Source organism: Magnolia sinica, chromosome 1 (assembly GCF_029962835.1).
Source record: "Magnolia sinica isolate HGM2019 chromosome 1, MsV1, whole genome shotgun sequence".
Lineage (NCBI taxonomy): Eukaryota > Viridiplantae > Streptophyta > Magnoliopsida > Magnoliales > Magnoliaceae > Magnolia > Magnolia sinica.
In genome coordinates this window covers 110,657,572-110,679,378 of record NC_080573.1, presented here as the reverse complement: position 1 = coordinate 110,679,378, position 21,807 = coordinate 110,657,572, and the positions used below count along the sequence as shown (strand labels likewise).

General features: G+C 38.5%; 1 protein-coding gene across 5 annotated transcripts in view; it reads left to right on the top strand.

Annotated features, from left to right (window-relative positions):
* Positions 1-18,142, top strand: part of LOC131253823 (uncharacterized) — a 29,155-nt gene extending 11,013 nt beyond the window's left edge. For 4 of the 5 annotated variants that reach the window (XM_058254985.1, XM_058254973.1, XM_058254963.1 and 1 more), the window contains 8 exons: positions 2,371-2,431; positions 2,544-2,642; positions 3,055-3,149; positions 3,458-3,571; positions 8,307-8,374; positions 13,381-13,491; positions 16,447-16,684; positions 17,874-18,142. In XM_058254985.1, the coding sequence (XP_058110968.1) occupies positions 2,371-2,431; positions 2,544-2,642; positions 3,055-3,149; positions 3,458-3,571; positions 8,307-8,374; positions 13,381-13,491; positions 16,447-16,684; positions 17,874-17,984 (897 nt within the window). In that variant the 3' untranslated portion in view covers positions 17,985-18,142. The remainder of the gene's footprint in view (positions 1-2,370; positions 2,432-2,543; positions 2,643-3,054; positions 3,150-3,457; positions 3,572-8,306; positions 8,375-13,380; positions 13,492-16,446; positions 16,685-17,873) is intronic. The other variant, XM_058254977.1, reaches the window with a different exon arrangement.
* Positions 18,143-21,807: the final 3,665 nt, after the last annotated feature.

Genomic DNA, 21,807 nt, shown 5'->3' with positions numbered 1-21,807 from the left:
AAGGATGAGGTAGATCCAAAGCCCAAGTGAACCCCACCACAGAAAACAGTGGGGACAATGACGCCCACTGTTGAAACTTCACGGGGCCCACCATGATGTCTATTTGAGATCCAACCTGTTTATAAGTTAACAAATACATGGAATAAGGGAAATAAAAGTGGACCACATCACTGTAAATAGTGGTGATTGACTTTTATAAACTTCTTAGGGGCCATAAAAGTTTTAGATCAAGCTGATATTTGTGTTTTCCCTTTATCCATGTCAGTGTGACCTTATCAACTGGTTGGAGGGCTAAAAAAACATTACGATAGGCCCTGGGAAAATTTTTAATGGTGGGTATTCAATGTCTACTCTTTTATGTGGTGTGGTCCACTTAAAATTTGAATCTACTTTATTTTTGGGATCATATACTGGAATGATGTATAAAAACTGATGGATGGCGTGGATATTAGGAGTATACATGAAGGTGGGTCACACGGTGAGGTAATCACTCTACTGCTTTGTTACCAGGTAACACTGATTCACTCCCCCACTAATCTTGGGAATGTCCGACATTTCTAGGAACCAACCATCCAAGAGGTCCACCTTTTGGGCGCGGATTAGATATTGACATGGTCAGTATCCAAATCACTACTGAAGTGACGTCACCAAGCTCTGTGGGCCCCACCATGATGCATGTGTTATATCCATACTATCCATCCATTTGGAGAGATCGTATTATGGCATGATAAAAATAATGAGATAGATCTAAAGTTCAAGTGGACCCCACCATAGAAAACAGTGGGGACAGTGACATCCACCATTCAAAACTTATTAGGGGCCACAGAAGTTTCCAATCAAGCTTATATTTTTGTTTTCACTTCATCCATCGCTATGTTAATTTATGAATAGGTTGGATCTAAAAAATACATCATGGTGGGCCTTATAAATGTTTCAACAGTGGGTATGACTGATCCCACGGTTTTCTGTGGTGGGTCCACTTGAACTTTAGATCTATATCATTCTTTTTCTAATGTCATAAAACGATCTCTACAAATGGTTGGATGGTATGGATACAACACATGCATCATGGTGGGGTCCACAGAGCTTGGTGACATCACTTCAGTAGCGATTTGGCTACTGACCTTGTTAGTATCTACTCTGCGCCCCTAATTTTTATGTTTGCGTGATGCGTGCTAGGATAGCTACTCCTATCATTGGATGTGTAATCCTGTGGAGGGTCCAGAGCCAAAAAATCGGGCTGATATGTGATTCAAGTGGGCCATACTAATAGAAATAGTTGAGAGAGACATCCACCCTTGATTATTACCAGTCTCACCGTGATGAGCATGTGAAATCCATTCCAACCACTAGATTCCACACCAGATTCTAAGCCTGATGGCTAAAATGAAGGCTCATAAATTATTCAAGTGGGACCATACCAAGGGAAACAATCTCTAGTGTAAGCATTCCTTGTAGATTGTTTTTAATTGTGTGGTCTATCTAATTCACTGATGATGCTGATTTAAGGGACCTTCCTGTAACATTGGGTAACTTAGCTAATGGCTGAGGTGGATTTTACATGAACACCATGGTGGGGCCATCCCAAGCCAATAGTTTCTTTTCCTCTTTAAAGTCTCTTTTGCAATGGCATTATTCATTAACATTAATTAGCATTAATTAAGACAAATAGTTGGATGGTCCAACTAGTTGTGTGTGAGCATTACTCTCTCTCTCTCTCTCTCTCTCTCTCTCTCTCTCTATATATATATATATATATTCTCACTATTTATCCTATTTTTTTTCTATTTTTAATTTTTAATTTTATTATTATTATTATTATTTTAAAAATAGAAGTATTGTGTAGCTTATGCTACACGCTACAGAGGGTTGAATGCTACGCCACATGCTACCACTATTTAAAACACTGCTCATTACTAGCAACTCGCATGTTGAAATGTTTGAGAACATCTTTAAGAATATTTAGAATTGAGATAAGGTGTTGATTATTTTGAATAAATATGTAATAGTCTATAGAATGAGGTCATCCTTTGTCCAACATTTTGAATTCCAGGATTGAATAATCTTGTGACTTCATTTGGATAGCCAAGTGTCACTAGTGTTTAGGAACTGCACCGGACTGTTTAATCTACCCATTCACCTTTTCTTCTGTTTATGTTTTGATTTTTTCTAAATTGCAATTACTTCTAATCTTATGAGTTATGACAGTTGCCGGCTTTTTTTTTTTTTGTTTTTGTTTTTTTTCTTTTGTGTGTGTGTTAATGTGTGTCGCATCAAATCTAGGATTCTGACTGATACTTCTATGCTCTTTTTTTAAGGCATCATATCATTCTATACATTCTTAAGGTTACTTCGGTGCTTTCTGTGCAGGTCAGAGGTGGCCAGCTGTGGGGAACGGATATATATACAGATGATTCAGATCTTGTAGCTGGTGAGTAATTCTCTATAAAACTACGTGCTGATGTTTTCACATCTACAACTCACTCTGCTGCCTCCCCTCATGAAATCAGTAATTATTTTCTGATGTGGATCTTATTTGTCAGTTCTCATGCACACTGGCTATTGCCGCCCAACGGCATCTCCTCCTCCGCCTGCCATCCATGAGTTACGTGCTACCATTCGAGTGCTTCCACCACAAGATTGTAAGTCAGTCTTTACACCGTACATTTTGTCCAGTTCATTCCCAATGTTTTGAAGTTAGGTGAAGCAAGTTCTCATCTTGGACCTAATGGTTGAAGTTCATTTGCCTCATTGTCCATTCTCAAGTCTGGGAGTTCTCTATCTTTCCTTTTGGACTAATAGTGAGCTTCTAGACTAGTTAATTGCTCTCCATGTGTGTATGTGTGTGTGTATTTAAGATTTCTTCTCTTTCTAGCATGAGAATAAGTTTGAATTTAATGACCATTTTGGCGTTTGACATGAATGATGTATTTGAATGGGTGAAAGTGTTTACTGCTAATCTGATAACACTATGTGGGGATTGTATATGAAAGGTAAGTTTTTATTACAAATTGTATTATATTGATGCTGAACTCGAGCATTATGTTTATGTAGGCTACACTTCAACATTGAGAAATAATGTCCGTTCCCGTGCTTGGGGAGCTGCAATTGGCTGTAGTTATCGTGTTGAACGGTGCTGCATAGTGAAGGTGAGGGGCATTTCTTTTCTTTCCTATTCTTTAGGTGTCGTGTATTTTGATTGACAACTAAATTGTATGGGATACCAGTACACAAACATTTCAATTGGAGATTGTTCCCTGTTTACTTTATCTGAACTGTGGACCGGATTAATTAAAAAACTTATATTGCATCTCGGTTCTCTTAATGGACGTTTTATCAATTTCGAGCAGCATTTCTCAATACTCTATGCTTGAAATTGACTGGATTAGGAAGGTAGATCCTCCTTTTCTGCAACATTCCATGAACTGCTTCTGGCTAACTTGGTTCTGTTCTGCAGAAAGGAGGTGGGACTATTGATCTTGAGCCTTGTCTGGCACATACGTCAGCAGTGGAGCCCACTCTTGCTCCAGTGGCTGTTGAACGCACAATGACTACAAGAGCCGCCGCTTCGGTATTTTCTTAAAGATTTTCTTTGCCTTTTGTTTCTACTCTCAGTTTGCTGTTTTCTGATTTTAGAGAAATTAGGAGCTGTTTTACTGTAGATATTGTTTCATACTTATGCCAGTGTCCTACTCTTTAGCCTCTTCCTTGCCTACGTTAAGTTTTCTTTCTTCCTTTTGTGATTGGTATAGCATTTTCTTTACATTCTGATTGTCTTTTGAACCACGGTGTTGTGTTAGTGTTTTCCCTCATGTTCCACGCAGAATAAAGAAATCAAGCTAGGGGGATGCCTTGCCTATGTGTATAAAAATAAAGATGCCTTGCCTTATCTGTATAAAAATAAATATAAATAATATATAGATGGGGGAGCACACTAGTTCTAGTTGAGCAATCATGTTCCCTCTAGAAGCCTTTTGCATATAGTCCAAAGAAATCTTCAGATGTAGGGCGCGGCACAGATACATTCCTAGCATCGCTGGGCCAAAAGAAGGCCAAATGGAAGTGGAAGTAGTCTATCAGATCCGGGCCCAGTCCTATGTAAGTCGTAACGTAATTGAGCCCCAGGTGTGTCCGGTTCGAAAAAATTCAATCTGGATACAGAAATTGCCGTTTTAAGTGTGAATAGTAAATCGACCATAACTTTTGATATAGGTATCATTACGGAATGCACAACCTATCAATATTTACCGCAACGGGCCATCCGGGGTCAACCGACCCATAGAGTGGGTTGCGTCTGTCCGTTTTGTGGGAAAACACACACTTCCAGTTCAAAAACGAGATTTTAGGGAAGTTTTACTATTTTTAGTAATTCTGATTTTTGTCGTATTTCCTTATTTTTAGAGTTTTAGATTTTTCATCTTTTTAGATATTGATTGTAATTATGCTGGGAATCTTCCAGTGGGGTTAAATTAAGACTTTTTAATTTTGGAAAACTTACTATTTGTGGTAAGTCCAATTTTAGTTAAATTAGGACTTCTATTAGGGTTAGAATTTTGCTATTTTGAATAATTTTGAATTAGGGTTTTATTTTTCCTTCATTAATGGTGTAAATGTAATCGAGAAATTATACAAAAAAAGAGGCATTATTCAATAAAAATATTTAAGTTTTATATCATTTTTTTTTCTTGTGGATTCAAGGTTTTAATCACTTGAGAATGATGGTTATCTTTCTCTTCACTTTTTTACGCTCTCCATTGTGTTAGTTAGTATCATAGCGAGGCTTTTATTTGGTTCAATGACATCTAACGATGGTGCGGGCAACAATTCCATGGACGGTGCTCCAGGGAACAATACTATAACAACGATGACATTTGAAGCTTTTTATCAGGAGAATCTGCAAGCCATGCAAGGACTGAGGGCATCAATCAACCATTTGATGAAGGCCTTAGGATAGACCCGTGTTCGTAATAATGAGCAACATGAGATCGATGATAGAGCTCGTAGTTATCATGTTCATGGTGTGACATCGGTGATGAATCGTAGGCCATCACCCAATAATGGTGAATCACAGGCCATTACTCCGATTGTGAGGAATCTATTGTACATGCCAAAGGAAGAGATAGATATACAACGGCACAACATCTTTTGAACGAGGTGCATCATGAACCAAAGGGTCTGTGATGTGATCATAGATTCCAGGAGCAACGAGAATCTCGTGTCGAAGACTATGCTGGAAAAGCTGTAACTGAATATAGAAAATCACCCCTCTCCGTACATGATTGGATGGATTAAGGAGGTCAGCAAAACAAAGGTATTTAAACAATGTCGTATTCCCTTCTCCATTAGTAAATATTATTGGACGAAGTAATGTGTGACGTGGTTGATATGGATGCTTGTCATATACTACTTGGTCGACCATGGTAGTATCACGTTGATGTTATGCATAGAGATCAAGATAATATATTTATATTTGTTAAAGATGGTAGAAAGATTATTCTCGCTCTTATGAGAATAGAGAACCAACCCAAGATTTCTAAAGTGGAGGGACTGACACGAGTTTGATTCCTCTCCCCGTGGATTACATGATGCACATGGTTGGCGGGTGATTGCATGCATCCGCAGGGAATAATCTCGCCTTAAAAAGGGATGGGGACATTTTGTCATCATAAAAAAAAGTTCTTTTTTCTCTGACAGATGGTTAAAACTTCATCTAGGTTCGAATCCTACTGAGAAGTTCAATCAAGGTGTTCTGTAACAGTAACGGTGGCCGTAACGGCCACTATCGTTACCTTTACGATATGGGTTGTAACGGGTTTCTCTCTCTCTCTCTCTTTTTTCCCTTTTTTTTTTAAATTGAAAAAAAAATCCTAAAAAACATGTATTTGCCCCGTAATGTTGATTAAAAAGTACGGAAAACCTGTATCTGCCCCCACAACAGACAATTACGGAGCTGTTATGGCCTTTATAGGGGACGTAACATGCCGTTAATGGCAATTATGGGTCTTTTTTTCCATAATGACTATTACAGCCGTTACGACCCCGTAACGTGTAACAGTTGCCACCGTTGCCTTTAAGTAACGGCCTTTACGACACACCATGGGTCCACTAGAGAAGTTCAGGGAGTTGAGAGTGGAACAAAAGATGAGAAAACTCAATCATCTCTCGAAAAGAGATGCAGCAATGTTGAAGAGACAATTATCTTACCTGTAAACAGATCTGGATGGGATCAAATATCAAGTCTTAGTAAAGTAAGCTAATGCCTAATGCATTTTCTTTCATGCAAATTCACACCAAGAAAATGAATCGTATTGAACAAAAGAAGCTCAATGACTTGGTCTTCGTCCAATACAATCGGAAGTTGCAATAACGATTCCAGGCTTTGCAAGTAAAGCCTAGTTTCTATTACCCTATCTGCTTAGATGAGCTGGATAAAGATAATGAGTGGCTCATAGAGATGGAGGACCCGGTCTTTTCTGGCGAGTAACTTACATGGGCCTAAGTTGAAGATGTCGCTTACGAATCGACACCTGGAGAAGGTACTTCCACTTGAATGCAGAGGAAAGGGATGGGGGGTGAGCAATGACAGATAGTCGGTGGAAGAGAATGAGGAGATAGAAGGAGGAGATGATAATCAAGCGGAAGATCAACCATTGAATGTTGATGAAGTATTAATATGTACAAATGATGAACAAACATAAGAAGATGAAGTATATGTGGAAGAAGGAGATGACTTTGATGACGACGATGATAATGACAATTGTGGTGATCAAATGCCACAATGGAAAATAGATCAATGTATATAACATTAGACATTTAGACTATTAGTGTTTAGTATTAATTTGTTAGTGTATAACTTGTAAATTATATTTCAAATTTCTACAATAATAAATAAATAGCTTGTTGATTGTGTTGTTACTTCTTACTTGTTAACTATATTGTTGAATGTTGATGACTTGGTGTTTAATTCATTGTTTAATTGATTTTATTTCTCTCAAATGTATTTTAAATATGTAAAATTAGTTGTTTATTAACTTAGAAAAGTCTTCCCTAATTTCTTATATATATTTTTTACATTTCTTTATTTTTCTCATATTTTTTTAATTTTTATTTTTTTTAATTTTTCGAAAAAATAATAATTTAATATGTGGTTGCATATGTGATTGTGCAATTACATATGCGTATAGGCATATGCAATCGCACATGATCGCATATGTGATTTAACAACACTGGTGTGAGTTTCGGTCTCTGATCTTATTCTTTCTTGGCACTTTGATCAAGGAGGAGGTTTAAGTAGGAAAAAGTGGAGATTGGTGCTTCTGGCTTTGTTTTGGGCTATATGGTTAGAGCGTAACAATTGCTGTTTCTATAATATGAAGGAGTCAGGAGGGAGAGTCATCGACAGAGTAGCAGGTTTTGTTAGGGATTGGGCTATCTAATGACGAGGGTTTGTCCCCTTCGTAGTCGGGGCTGTTTTGTAGTTATTCTTGGATGGTTTTAGGGTCTTGGTTTGTTTGTTTGTTTGTTTGTTTTTTTTTCTTTCCGCTTTTGTGTTTTTTCCTTCTGTTTTGTTTTCTCTTTTTTGGCTTCTTGCCCAATAAAATCATCTTTCAAAAAAAAATAAAAATCACCATCACAAATCTTGAATTTCACCCCATTCAATAAGATTCGAGCCACTTCCTTGGACATATCTGCAAAATTTGAATAGCCATGTGCCTCAATTGAAATGCGGATGGCATTAGAAGTAAAAGGAAAAAAGAAGAAGAAAAAGAAAAAAAGAACGAGTTTGAATTGGGAAGGTATATGCTTCCCTGTTCATATAATGCTACTATGGGACTATTATAATAGAGGGAATAGATCTATGGAGCTTAACAACAATGGTGTAAAACAGATAAGAATTGCAGTTGAATGATGTCATTGTATATGGGTACCTCTGTTTATGCCTCTTAAAGTTTGTCACTTTTCAAGCCAATTATTGAGTTGCCTGCAAGGCTGCAAGTCTATTTTGTTTAGCTGTCTTTACGTTCTTCTTTGAACTATAATTTGGTCATAAATGTTGCAGTATTATATTTTCCTCTGAAGTACCAAGGGTTAGCTACAATTCCATCTTACATGGACTAGAACATAATTGATAGATTTGAAAATTTGAATATGAATTATCTTGCACTTTCTTTTATATAGAAAAGGAAGTCAAGACCTTTTAATTGCTGTCTTCCAGATTTTTCATCCTTTGCCAATGTCTACTTTCTTTCTTGTATCATCCAAAATAATAATGAAAATTGAAAAACTTGATGGCTTTTGTTCCTCAGAATGCATTGCGGCAGCAGAGATTTGTACGTGAAGTCACCATACAATACAACCTATGCAATGAGCCATGGTATACTTCCAACCTTCCCTCGAGCTGTATTTTGATGATTCATGTTGTCTTGATGACACCAATGAGCACAAACTGTCAATAAACTAGTACCTTGTGGATCTATTATGTTTATGAATGCCTTGATTCTTCATTTGAGTGTGAAAACTCCAATCAGTTGAGCGTGATGATGCTCCCATTCAGTATTTTGTGGTGATGTATTCTCGTGTCCATGCAGAGTTACACTAACCAAAACCATTTAGTGCTCATAAAGTGTTTCTGGGGTTATTTCAAATAGTTCCCTTTAGGCCTGAATTCAATAAAGAAAAATGGAAATTTATGTGCAATGAAGGGTAGTTTATATTATAGCCATTGTTTTCATTTGTTGTGGTTGTTGTTATTCTTGTACTGCTCATTGTGGGTTGTTTGGATTGGGGGAATTCGAAAGCTTGGGAATTCTAATATACGCTACCCTCACAATTCTAACGTTGGGAGGATGATGGGCATAAAAAATCACAGCAATTTAAATGTCTGCCGGTTATTGCAACACCCAAAAAATGTGCACTTTTGATTCTTGAAAAGCTAATGAAATTTCACTCCAATACCCATTAAGGATTTCCCAAACTTGCCTTAGGATCATTGGACCAAAGTGATTTTTTGAGAAGTATGGGCAGTTAAAGATGTAGGACCCACATGATGGAAAGTCAAAATCAATTATGGCACCATTTGTTGTATGGTCAATATGAACCATCGTTTCCCTTGCCATTGATTTGAAGGCTAGGATCGCCCGTCCAAAGTGATTTTTTGAGAGGAATGGGCAATCAAAGTTGGGACCACATAATGGTTGTCTAGATCAATGATGGGACCATTTTTAGTATGATCAAATGCACTGTTCATTTTCCTAGGCATTGATTGGAGGTCAGGATCATCAAACCGTACTACTGTGGTGATTTTTTGAGAGGGATGGGCAATCAAGTGTGGGACTCGCATGATGGATGTCATAGATCAATGATTAAAACATTTATAGCATGATCAATATGGATCATCAATTGCCCCTAGCCATTGATTGGAAGATTTGGATATTCACATAAAGTGATTTTTCTGGGAGGGATGGACAATCAAGGGTGGGACTGACGATGTCAACAAATCGAGGAACCTCGGCCTTTGATCCAAAAGAAAACAAGAGAAGGAAATTAGAAGGGAGTTCAGAGGAAATTAGGAAGTATTTGGATTACAAATTAAAATCCAAACACCCACCCAAATTTAAGAAGAATGGCTCTCAAGCCCTAAAGTTATGTATTGAGTAAACTCCGTGGGTCCCATCGTGATTTATGCAATTTATCCACTCTGTCCATCCATTTTACCAAATAATTTTAGGACTTGAGCCCAAAAATGAAGCATCTCTAAGCTTAAGCGGACCGCTAATGCAGGGGCATTTTCACACCGGGCTCGAGTCGGATTGCCTGTGGGATGCAAGGGCACACTCGGGGTTGGCTGTCCGTGTGAGGCAGGTGGCTCGTGTGAGGTGGAACCCATGTGAAGTGGGGCCCACGAGGGGGGTTTGTACAAGGTCTTAATTCATGCGATGTGGGGCCTGGGCTATGCGATAAAGGGATTAATTCAACATGCTTTATTAGTTCGAGCTTTTAGAGCAAGTGGTTAATTGTCCTGCATCAACTACACCACAGGAAACAATGTGAATTGAACTTCTACCATTGAAAATTTCTTGGGGGCCACAGAAGTTTTGGATCAAGCTGATATTTGTGTTTTCCCTTCATCCATGTTTGTGTGATCTTGTGGACATGTTGGATGACAAAGAAACATCATTGTGGGCCCTAGGAAGGTTTCAACGGTGGAAATCATTATTCCCATTGTTTCTTGTGGTGTGGTCCACTTGAGATTTATGGGGCGTTTGTCATCTCTACAAATAAGAGCTTATTGGCGTATTTCTAAAAGAATAAGCTTTTAGACTGTTTGGTAAAAGTCTAATCAAAGTGCTTATTTGTTTAGAAAGTAGCAAATAAGCTCCGATTTTATAAGTTGGGAAGGGGTTACTTTTTTGAAACAAAGCTTATTTGGCTTAAGCGGGTAGACATTTTAGACAAGTTTGTCCTTAAAACTGTCCAAGTAATTCCCATCTTCCCCTCTTCTCTTCGCTTTATAATTTCTTCAAGGTAGGCCCACATGATGAACGACCCATATTGAAGGTGGGCCCCACATGATGAATGGACCACATCAAAGGTGAACCCCACATGATGGATGGCCTGCATCAAAGTGTGGCCACATATGATGGACAATCCACATCAGGCCCTACTTAATGGATGGTCCACATCAAAAGTGGGACCCACATGATGGGTGGCGGACATTGAATGTGGGACCACATAATGGAAAGTTGACATTAGAGGTGGGCCCACATGATGAATGACCCATATTCAAGGTTGGGCCCCACCTGATGGACGGTCTACAACAAAGGTGGGACCTACATGATGGATGGTGGGCGTCAAAGGTGGGTCCCTCATGATGAATGACTCGTATTGAACGGGGGGCCCATATCAAGGTGGGTCCACGTAGTGAACAGTTCACATCAAAGGTGGGCCCCACATGATAGATAGTCTACATCAAAGTATGGCCCGGCATGACGGAACATGCACATCAAGTGGGTCCCATTTGACAGGCAGTCCACATCAAAGGTGGGACCCATATGATGGATGATGGTCCATGAAGGTGGGCCCACATGATGACCGTCTCATATTGAAGGTGGGGCCCCACACAATGAATGGTCCACATGAAGGCGGGCCTACATAATGGGCAGATTGGCTTCACATGATGGATGGCCCACATCAAAGTGTGGCCCCTCATAATGGATGGTCCACATCAAGTAGGCCCCACCTAATGGACGGTCCACATCCAAGGTCTTGCATGATGGATCCAAAGTGGGCCACATGATTGATGATTCACATGGAAGGTGTGCCCCACACGATAAATGGTGGATATCAAAAGTGGGTCCCACATGATAGAGAATCCACTTCAAAGGTAGGGCCCACACTATGGACACATCAAATGTGGACTCCACGTGATGGGTGATGGGTAGTGGACATTGAGGGGCCCCACATAAAGGATAATTAGCATTGATGGTTGGCCGCACATGATGGATGACCTACATCAAGGTGGGCCCCTAATGATGAATGGTCCACATACAAGACGGGCCTTGTATGATAGATGGCCTACTTTGAAGGTTTGGCTCACACAATGGACGGTCCACATCTAAGGTGGGCTCCATTTGATGGTTGATCCACATCTAATGTACGACATAATGGATTGCCCAATTGTCTTAAAATATGAAGATTGTACTCATCCATTCTTTTGTCATTTGGGGCATGGTTCATCTATGGTGAGATCCACCAAAACAACCATTTGGATTGCTCTTATAATAGAGTTGTTGTAATCTTTAAAAATGACGTCTACTACCCCTAAAAAAAGCTCTGAATGTTTTACCAAATGTTCTTATTTCAAATAAGAGCTTTTTTAGACTTGAAAAAGTAATTTTACCAAACGAGCTAGAACAAAAGGAGCTTATTGGAGCAGCTCTTATTGAATTAGAGTAGAGATGCCAAACAAGCCCTTGGATATGCTTCAATTTTGGACTCAACCCCTAAATGAGCTGGAAAAATGGATGGGCCCAACAGAGTTTGCTCAGTACAATAAAAGCGTACTGAGTTACTCAGTACACAATCCAATTTCTCAAGAGTTGTAGTTGTCCACATGATAGACTGGGCTACACTTGTTAATTTAATTTGGACGCTTTTAAATAAATAAACAGTGCACTGCATGTGATTCTTAACTTGTAAGCCAACCAAAAATGGGCATTATAGTTTATGAGAATCACAGTGGCCTACTACAGGAGGTTAAACAAAGAAATTATGATTGTCAGCAATTACAAGACCTGATAATTGAAATATCTGGGCATCCAAATGCGCCCAGTCCAAATGACCTTGTATGTTCTGCTCTAGATATTTCTCACTAGTTGTGTTACCCTTTTGTTGTGGAAGAACTTAATCATTCAATATAATTGATTTTTTCCTAGATCAATTCTAAGAATAATTGATATTTCCAGTTGAATTTCCTATTCTTTAACCTCTATCCCTGTTTAAGCCAATCATCGCTCGTCCCTTTCACTTTTCAGTTATTCACGCTATAAGTGGCATGTGTAGTATTTGTTTGGAGGTGAAAATATTATTTAGTTACAGCTGGATCTTAGTATGAGCTAACCATCACATTTATGCGTATTATATTTTCTGCAAGTAACTTGCACTTTTTTCATTGCCCTCACTGTTACCAGAAATTGATATAGTAAGAAGCAGCATTTTAAATTTTAACATTTCATAATTTAGTAGGCTACTTACAGGGTCCATAAAAAAGAGGAAGAGGACTCGTCACAGGGTACTAGAACATGTGTTCTGTGTTCATGGTTCTGTACTTCTTCTGTTCTCTGTGTTATCTTCTGTGGCATCTTTCAAACTCTTTGTTCCTGATTGTTATGGTTACTTAGTAGCTATTCACATGCCCAAGTTTTTCATTGGTTCTCGCTTGCATCCAGGGTCAACCCAGATAGGGCAAGAAAACTCGGTTTAAAATCTACTAGTTTGAAGATGAGAAATTGGAAGAATTTAAATAAAGAGATGAAACCATGAAATTGATTATCCATATGGACCTAAATAAATTCTGAGCTGTATAGGTATTGGAACATGTGGCCTGAAAAGAAAGAACTCATAGGCACACTTGCCACTGAAACCAGTATCTATTCTTGTTACTGTTTTAAATTCCTGGAAACCAGGAGTTCTAGGTGCTAGAGAAAATTTTAATAGCAGCTAGCTGAGAATATATCAAAAACTGTCCTAGGCATGACTCTTCAAATTTGGATCGCTTGTTTTATTAGATGGTTTTCATTTGTTTCTTTGTGAGGTTTTCTTTAATTACAGTGCATCTATGAGATGATTTAATACCAACTGTTGCTTGGAAATTTGCTTCAGGGTTAAATATAGTTTAAGCATAGTTGCTGATAAGGGACTGAAGAAACCCCTTTACACGTCTGCTCGCTTGAAGAAGGGGGAAGTTCTGTACTTAGAAACACATTCAAATAGGTATGCTCTTTATTGATATAAATGTTTACATGATCATTTGTATTCTGTTAAGTCCAATACTCATTTGAATGTTCGATGATAATAGGAAGGGGTGAAAAGATATAGAAGCTCACCAATGTCCTTGGAGATTTACGCTGGTTCATAGATAGCAAAACTCTTTTTCGAACTTCATATTTTTTTAATAAAAAAAGCTTGAATATGATACAAGCATTTAAAACTCTGTATATTTCAGAAGGCATGCAATAATAATAATTAATAAATAAATAAAATCGTTTTTTAAACAAACAGAGTTAAACTTTTTTTTCCTTCCTTTTCTTTTAAAGCTTTTTATTTAAAAAAAAAAAAAAAAAACTTTTAGGGATGATTTAAAACATAGATATAGTGGTTGCCACTCATTGATGTAATTGAGTAGAATGTTTTTTTTTTTTTTTTTTTTTATAAAAAGAAATAGTGGAGATGGATCAATTTATACAAGGTTTACTTGAAAAGAAAGGATTCAAAAGTGGTAAAGAACACCATATGGCTTATTGCTCATACATAGAAAAACTCTAATTATTTTATTTGAAGTTGTCTTATTTTAATCTTATTTATATATGATACACACACATGTATGTGCATGTATATATTCATTCTCTAAAATTTTGGTATTTCTGTTTCTTTGACCAAAATTTGATCATCTTTTTAAAGATCAAGACAAAATTGAACAGGAATGTTTCCCGTAATGTTTCTGACATATGCTGTTTTGCTGACTATGGGTAGGCTTCCTTGTCCTCATCATCGCCACTGTCAAGTGGCACCTGGCTAGGGCAATCAGAGGCACTGACCTATAGCCCCTTCACACAGCGTCCACCAGATCAATGGTTCCTTTGTCCTAAAGTGTGCCACATGTACAGTGGAGATATTGGAGATGACCAAACCTTGAGTCCATGGCTTGCTTAGAAAACCTTGATTGGAAACTATCTTATGTGATTTTGCTTTGGGGCAATGCATGAATTTCATATCTTTGTCAGAAGCATATACAGAACCAATTCCTGAAGTTATTTCTCGTGTAGACCTCGATGGCTTGAGGGTGAATTGCTTCAAGTCCCAACACTTGATGATAAAATAGAAGCGTATCATCAAGAAGAAAATAAGGGATAATGACCTAATACCTCCTTAATTATATTTCTCAGGCTGATCCTTTCCTTTTATTTCTTTCTAACCTAGTACTGAGTTTAATAAGTAACCTCATCCACCCCCTACTTTAATGTAAATGACAACCGGGAATTGACCATCTACAATACCTGTTTCACGCAGCAATGTAAAACACCAAAGCTGTGTAGGGCCAACAATGTTTTATATGTAAATCCACCTCATCCATCAGGTGAGAACCCTTATTTCAAGTGAACAGTAAGTAAAAGATGTGCAAAGATGGGATATGCGTTTGAAATAGATCTACAAGTTATGACATATATCATGATCAATACGGAAATGAATCGAGTCATCTATTCCTTTACCCAAGTAAAGGTATTTCTATTTTGCATGGTCCAATTATTGATCCCAGAAATTTCTACAATAAATTGGGTAGGTAGCTAGTATAACTGTTTAATAAGAACCGTCCGAGTTAGGAGTGAATTAGTACAAGTTGAAGGCTCTAAAAGGGTGAGGTGAATGCCCAAAAGGACATGGGTGGAGGTAGCAAGAAAAGACTTGATGACCTATGGTTTATTTGAAGGTATGCCCCTTGATAAAATAGATCAGCCCATTAAAAAACTTCAATGGGCCATACCATGGGAAGAACGTAAAAATGCCCTTAAAGCCTATAAGTTCACGTGGTCTGGCCCGCCTGAGCATTGGACCAGGTTGCTTTTCTATCTTCGCTTAATCCTGCTGAGTGAAGTGATTAACAAGTTTGATAAAAGAAACACACCACATTGGCCCCGCACACAAACCTGTGGTTTGCATTCCATCCCCATTGCTCCTTGTCATGTAGCTCACCTAAGTTGTGGATCTGGCTGATTTTTTTCCTAGCTTCTAGAATCGTGGATGGAACCTGATGGATGGAGTGGATTTTACATATACAACTGCTGGGCCCCATAGAGTGTGGTGTTTTACATGCTCTGTAAAACAGGTGTTATAGAGGACTCTGGTCCAGCAGCAACATGGTGTTAATGGACTGGAATCCTCTGCAACACCGGTTTTACGCAGTGCACGAAACAACCAACTCTGTGGGGCCAACCATGTTGTAAATGTAAAATCCACCGTCCATCGGTTTTTATCCTTGATCTTAGGCCCTGATGTCAAAAATCAAACAGATCCGAATCTCAGATGGGCCTCACCGCATGGAATAGAGGGTTTGAGATGGAGGGTACAGGTCTGTGTGTGGCTCACTTGAGTGTTGAAATTTCCTGATTTTTTAGGCATCCCTTAATCCTGATGGGGCACGTCAGTTAAATAGATTGGATGGCATATATACACCAGGGTGGACACCACACACACAATTTGGATGATTTTAATGGTAGGTGTCCTCAGCCGTTCCCATGGTATATACCACCTGAGTTTTGTATTGGCCTGATATTTGGGCCTGGTCCAAACATGGTGGCACGCCTGAAGGACGGTGAATCTCATACACATCTAGATGCTCCATCCACTTCAGCAAGTCATGCTGCATGTGACTGTGGAGTAACTAACAAAGTCACACAAGCATTTTCCATAAAAATCAAAACAAATTGGAATTAACACTTTTATCTCTTTGTCAAAAAAAGAAGAAGGAATTAACACTATTACTACTAGGGAGTATATGAGGTTGTTTATTGAATGTGGGGAGTAGGCTGGAATAAAAATAGGAGGGAGCGGGTGGTCTCGGAAACATAGGCAAGTGGAGTTTGGTCCTTATACCAAAAAATAATCAATAGCCCAAATTCTCAACTGGTGCTCTCTTTTTTTTTTTTTTTATTCTTTCTTTTTTCTCTATAGGTATGAGCTCTGTTTTAATGGAGAGAAGGCTGTAAGCAATGGCACAATGGCTCACGCAGCAGAATCAGAGTCAGAAAAGCTTCAAAATCATAGTTCACATGCTACCCAAATAGGTGATAGAAATCAAACAGATTGGGAGAACCTCATCGACGTTTTCCGATGGTCCCGTTGTAAGAAGCCCCTTCCCCAGAAAGTCATGCATTCCATCGGAATCCCATTGCCTGTCGAACATTTAGAGGTACTTTCGTTGATTCCTAAATGACAAATATCCCTAATTTCATAAAATTGACAGACATGGTCATATACATCTCTAAACACCTCTCTGGAAATTTGAAGATTTACATTGAAGTCTTTCAGATTGTAATGGATGTTTTGCCTGTGTGGACTTATTGATTATAACATTTCAGACTTCTTTTCTACTATTCTGCGATTTTCTCTTGTAAAAGGCGAATTCATCCCAATCCCAATTTAAAGAAATGACAAGACTCGTGCTGTTTGTTTGTAAAACATTCTATTTTAGTGAGAGATCCTTCGGCAAAGAAACGAAAGGAAAAGAGTTGGGGCATTTTCAGGGCTTCTATTGTGGTTCAAGATCCCATGTATAAATTATACTGGGAAACTTGTTCTGTAAACCATCCCTCTCTGCAAATAAATGCAATGCCCATTCACCTGGAATGTCCTGATGATGAGCCACCTCTTCCATGGGTCATGGTCTGAAAATTTTACAGAATCAAGGTCATGCTTGTGTTAACTGTCCTGGGAAGATTATCAATTAGATGGTCAAAGATTATTGATCGGATGGTAAAGAAACGAAAGGAGAAAAGTAAGGGCATTTTCAGGGATTTTATTATTGTGATTCAATTTAAGATCTCATGTTATATGCACTGGAAATTGGTGTGCAGAATCCTACCAGCAAATCAGTGTACATGCCCATCACTTGAACCATCCAGATGATGGGCCACCTATTGGGTTGATCATGATCTGACGATATTGAGATTGATTACCCTAGCTATATGATCAATGGACCCATGACTTCTGCCACCCATCCTGGAGCGGAATAGTCATGGGATGGTCAAGAACATTCAACCCCTGCCATTTTCATGTTGTAGCTATCTGACAAGGAGGATGGTTTATGCATCCAGTTTCGATTTATGGTTATATTTTGTTGTTACTCTTGCTTGATAAAATTTCAGTTTCCATTACAAAAAGTAGAAAAAGAAAAGAGTTTCAACGTATGACCATTACATTTTATTAATTATGTTCAATAATTTTGTAATTTACCCTGTCTACAAATGGTATATGCACCCTGTTTCCATGTATGACTATCGCATTTGAATAATTTTTTTGTAGAACTCAATATTAGCTTCTTCTTCTTCTTCTTTTTTTTTTTTTGTAATTAACTGTCTGCTTCTATCGGGACTTTCCAGGTATTGGAGGAGAATCTTTACTGGGAAGATGTCCAGTGGTCGCAAACTGGTGTTTGGATTGCCGGAAAAGAGTATGCGCTGGCACGGGTTCATTTTCTCTCTCCAAGTTAGTGTTTTTCTAAAATTCTTATAGAGCATTTCTATTTCTATTTTCTATTTTTATGTTTGTAAAATTATGTATCAGAAATTTAGCCAATATATGTAAAATCATGTATACGTGGTTTGTTTAGTGCTTAAGGTGTAATTTTATCCATCCGATTTTACCTCCATTTTTGTTTCCTTTCTATTTTCCCGGGGAAAAGCTTGTGTACACAATCAACTGGAAGTCGTTACGAACAAATCTCACACCATCCAATAATGGACAGCATATGAATCTTCACATGCATCTCAAATGACAGTTAAAATTCATATTTTGGAATGCCCACAAGATTCTTACTAATCATCTTTTAACATTGGAAGGTAACTTGCAGACTCTTGGTGCTCACTGTGGAACATTGAAGTTGGGCTGATGCATCCATCCAAAAGATGGGCGACACAGACATGCAATGGCCTAGCAGCAAGCTACTCTGGTGGGCCATCCACCACAAGGAATTCATAAATTATCATGTGGCCCAATAGGCCACAAATCAGATACTGAACTGAGAGCACTCGAACTCTCAAAAATGATGGGTCCAATGCCCTAGCCATTTATTGGGGGGCTTTGTAGGGTGATGAATGGATGGTCAGAAAAAGTCGTCCACCACGGTTACATGCGGAAAGACCTGCAGTGGACCCAGATTGTCTTTATCAGTGTGTCACTATCGTATGGCCCATACAAGTTGGGAACGAGCAGATTACTAATACAGAAGTGGTTAGCAGTGGACCCAGAATGTCTTTATCATTGTGTCATTGTCGAATGGCCCATACAAGTTAGGAACGGGCATATTACTAATACAGAAGTGGTTAGAACTATATACTTTCTTAGCTGAATAGCTAATCGAACTTCAGACATCATGTTAGCCCATTCAAAAGTATAGTGCGCACCACTGGTGATGTGCCATAGTGGGCCTCTTGGAAATGTGCTTACCTTGAAATCACATGGGTCTGGTGATTTGGTGGTTCTAACCAACCAATTGCTAGCGCCTGAATGGACAGTGAATGAAATGATTTGGAGCTCTAGCAGTATGGATGATAACATAGGGTTTGTCAAATCAGTGGGGTTTTTATGCTTATGCTTCATCCACTGGGGACACGAACTGAGCCGTGTGGATTGTGCAGATTGACTCTTAGACTGATAGCTGAATCCAGGTTTAGAGTCAAAGAGTACAATAATATGAATCGGTTGAGGTGCACCTGAATGTATATTTTATTATTTTTATCCTTTAGGTGCGTTTGGTTGCGCTAAGTATCATAAAATTTCATGATTAATCAGTCTAATTTTGTGTATAGTTTCATGATATGTCATGATCTTCGGTGCAAGAAACCACTCTTTTGTGAAGGATGTGCTTTCTTGTTTCTTCCTGTCGCACCAGCTGTCGGGGTTTTTCATGCCATCCTCAAAGGAGGTGATTATGTAGCGTGATTATGTAGCTCTCTCTCTCTCTCTCTCTCTCTCTCTCTCTCTCTCTCTTTTCTTCTTCGTATATTTCATAAATTTGCATGTGGGGCCCACCCGGAGACGACTTAGACCGTTCTCATTTAAGTGGAGGTTTTCTAATTCCATATGCTCGCAATCGGCATGGCACGCAAACCATTTTACACCTCCCACAAAGACAGCCCGACCCAATCAGGTCTAGGCTAGCATTTCAGGCCCAGAAAACTGGGCCCAACTGAGCTTGGGATGACTAGATTTGTGGTTAGCCCAAGCGCATCTCAGCTCAGCCCATTGTCACCCCTAGTTATGTGATAGTTAGGCTGGATATGATGTTTTATCCGCGGGCACAATATTGTATACGTGGCACATATTAACTCAAATAAGACCAATTTGATTGTGTAGCCCAGGGTCTCCAAGTCACAATCCCAGGATCAGATTGGTTGAACAATCATAACCTCTAATCCATAGACATTTGTTTGCCGAAATAGGATCCTTGTATACTTTCCATTTCTAACCACTGAATGAATGCTGACCAATTTGATAGTCAGATGATCAACCAAGCTTTTTTTTGAATTTTTTTGAATTTTTCTGTTTTCTTTGCTCATGATATATCTACATTGTTATCATAAATTGAGCCGTTTAACTTAACCACTTGCATGCTACGTGTGCAATTTCTACGTAATTTCACCTGGGTGTCATCCGTAATGTCACCCGAGTATTGTCCATTAGTCTAATAAAAAAATCACACTGATAAAACTTATTTCTAGTGCTTATATGGTTTATATCGTTTCGCAAATTCATCTTATTGAGTCTTAAATTATTCTTCACTGAAAATATTAGTCCTTTTTAGCTCGTTTCCTTTTGCTTGGTGCTGAAGGCCGAATGGTGAAAGTGATGGAACACTAAAATTTCTTTTCACTTTTGATTAAAATATTTTAAAATTACAATTTAACACTTATTTTCACCACCTAATTTTCAGGGCATATTTTTCAGTTTATCAAACGGTACCTAAGTTAATAAGTTACGGAATGATTACGTAGCTTACATGTATGACCAGCAATAACATGACCTCCACTTGGAGCTAGACTACCACTTCACAATAAAAATTCAATGCATTCATTACTCCCTAGTGATTAATACTACTTAAACTGAAAAACAAGGTTAAACATTTTGGAATATTTGGTTGAATCCAATAGACTATTTAAAATCAAGAACCAAAAAGAAAAAGAAAATTAAATTTGAGATAGAAAACTTATATATTTGAGTCGAGGCATGACGTGAGTCACTCGGCTTGTAATTGAATTTGCTCTCCTTAGACAGTGTCCCAACTGCAACAAGTTTCCAGAGTAATCGACCTCCAGGATACAACGATTATGACCCGGTCCCAGCGATGCAATCATTGTACGCGGGCTCGAACCACTTGCAGTTTAACCTAAAAGTGCTGAGTTGACTCGGCGACAAACTCAACAATCAAAAACTAGAATAGAGTGAGAGTTTTATAAGAGAAGAAATGATTTTTGTATATTTGAAACTGAAATGGAAATCCTTTTATAGACTTCAAAGTGGTGCATTAAGCACCCTTTAGAAAGGGTTAGGTTGGTTGAGTTTAAACCTAACAAGTGCGATCAACTGAACAATTGCATCTCTCTACTTTAAAATGAAAAAGCGCAAGTGCGAGTACACTCTCGCAAATAAAGTCCCGCGAGTACCTATACACACACCCATGCGAGTACCCTCGCACCCGCGCCCATGCCCACGCCCAACCCGTCCCGTCCCGTCGCGTGCGCACACGTGCACACGGACACGGAGTCGAACTCAACGCACGCGCGTGTGTATGGTTAATGACATATATTAGAGCTATTGGCATAACCCTCACATGACCAAATTCATATGCCCCCTGAATTAGGCTCAAGCCCCAAGGCAAAAAGTCTATCTTATATACAAGATGATTTTCTTTGGAAAATCCGATGTGGGACAAAACCCACAACTTAAAATCAACAGAAATTTCAAATGTTGAGGGAAACCAAAATATTTGAAATTCAAATTTCAATATTAATTTTGAAACAAAATACAACAATCCCCCATATGTTTCAAAATAAAAAGTCTTTTGGGTTGAAGCGTAATAATTGTGCAATGGTGTTGATGTCATTATAGACTTGAACCAACATTAGAGTAAGCAAGACAAGTCTACAAGAATTAGGTAATACCATAGTCTTGAACCTAAATCATTTTAGTATAAATTGCAAGTACACGCCACTCATACAACTCTTTCTCTGCAAGTGATTCTGCGGTTTAGTGCTTTTCGATCATACACCATTACCTGGATTTCATGAGTGCTCTAGAGAATTCGCTTAGATTCTC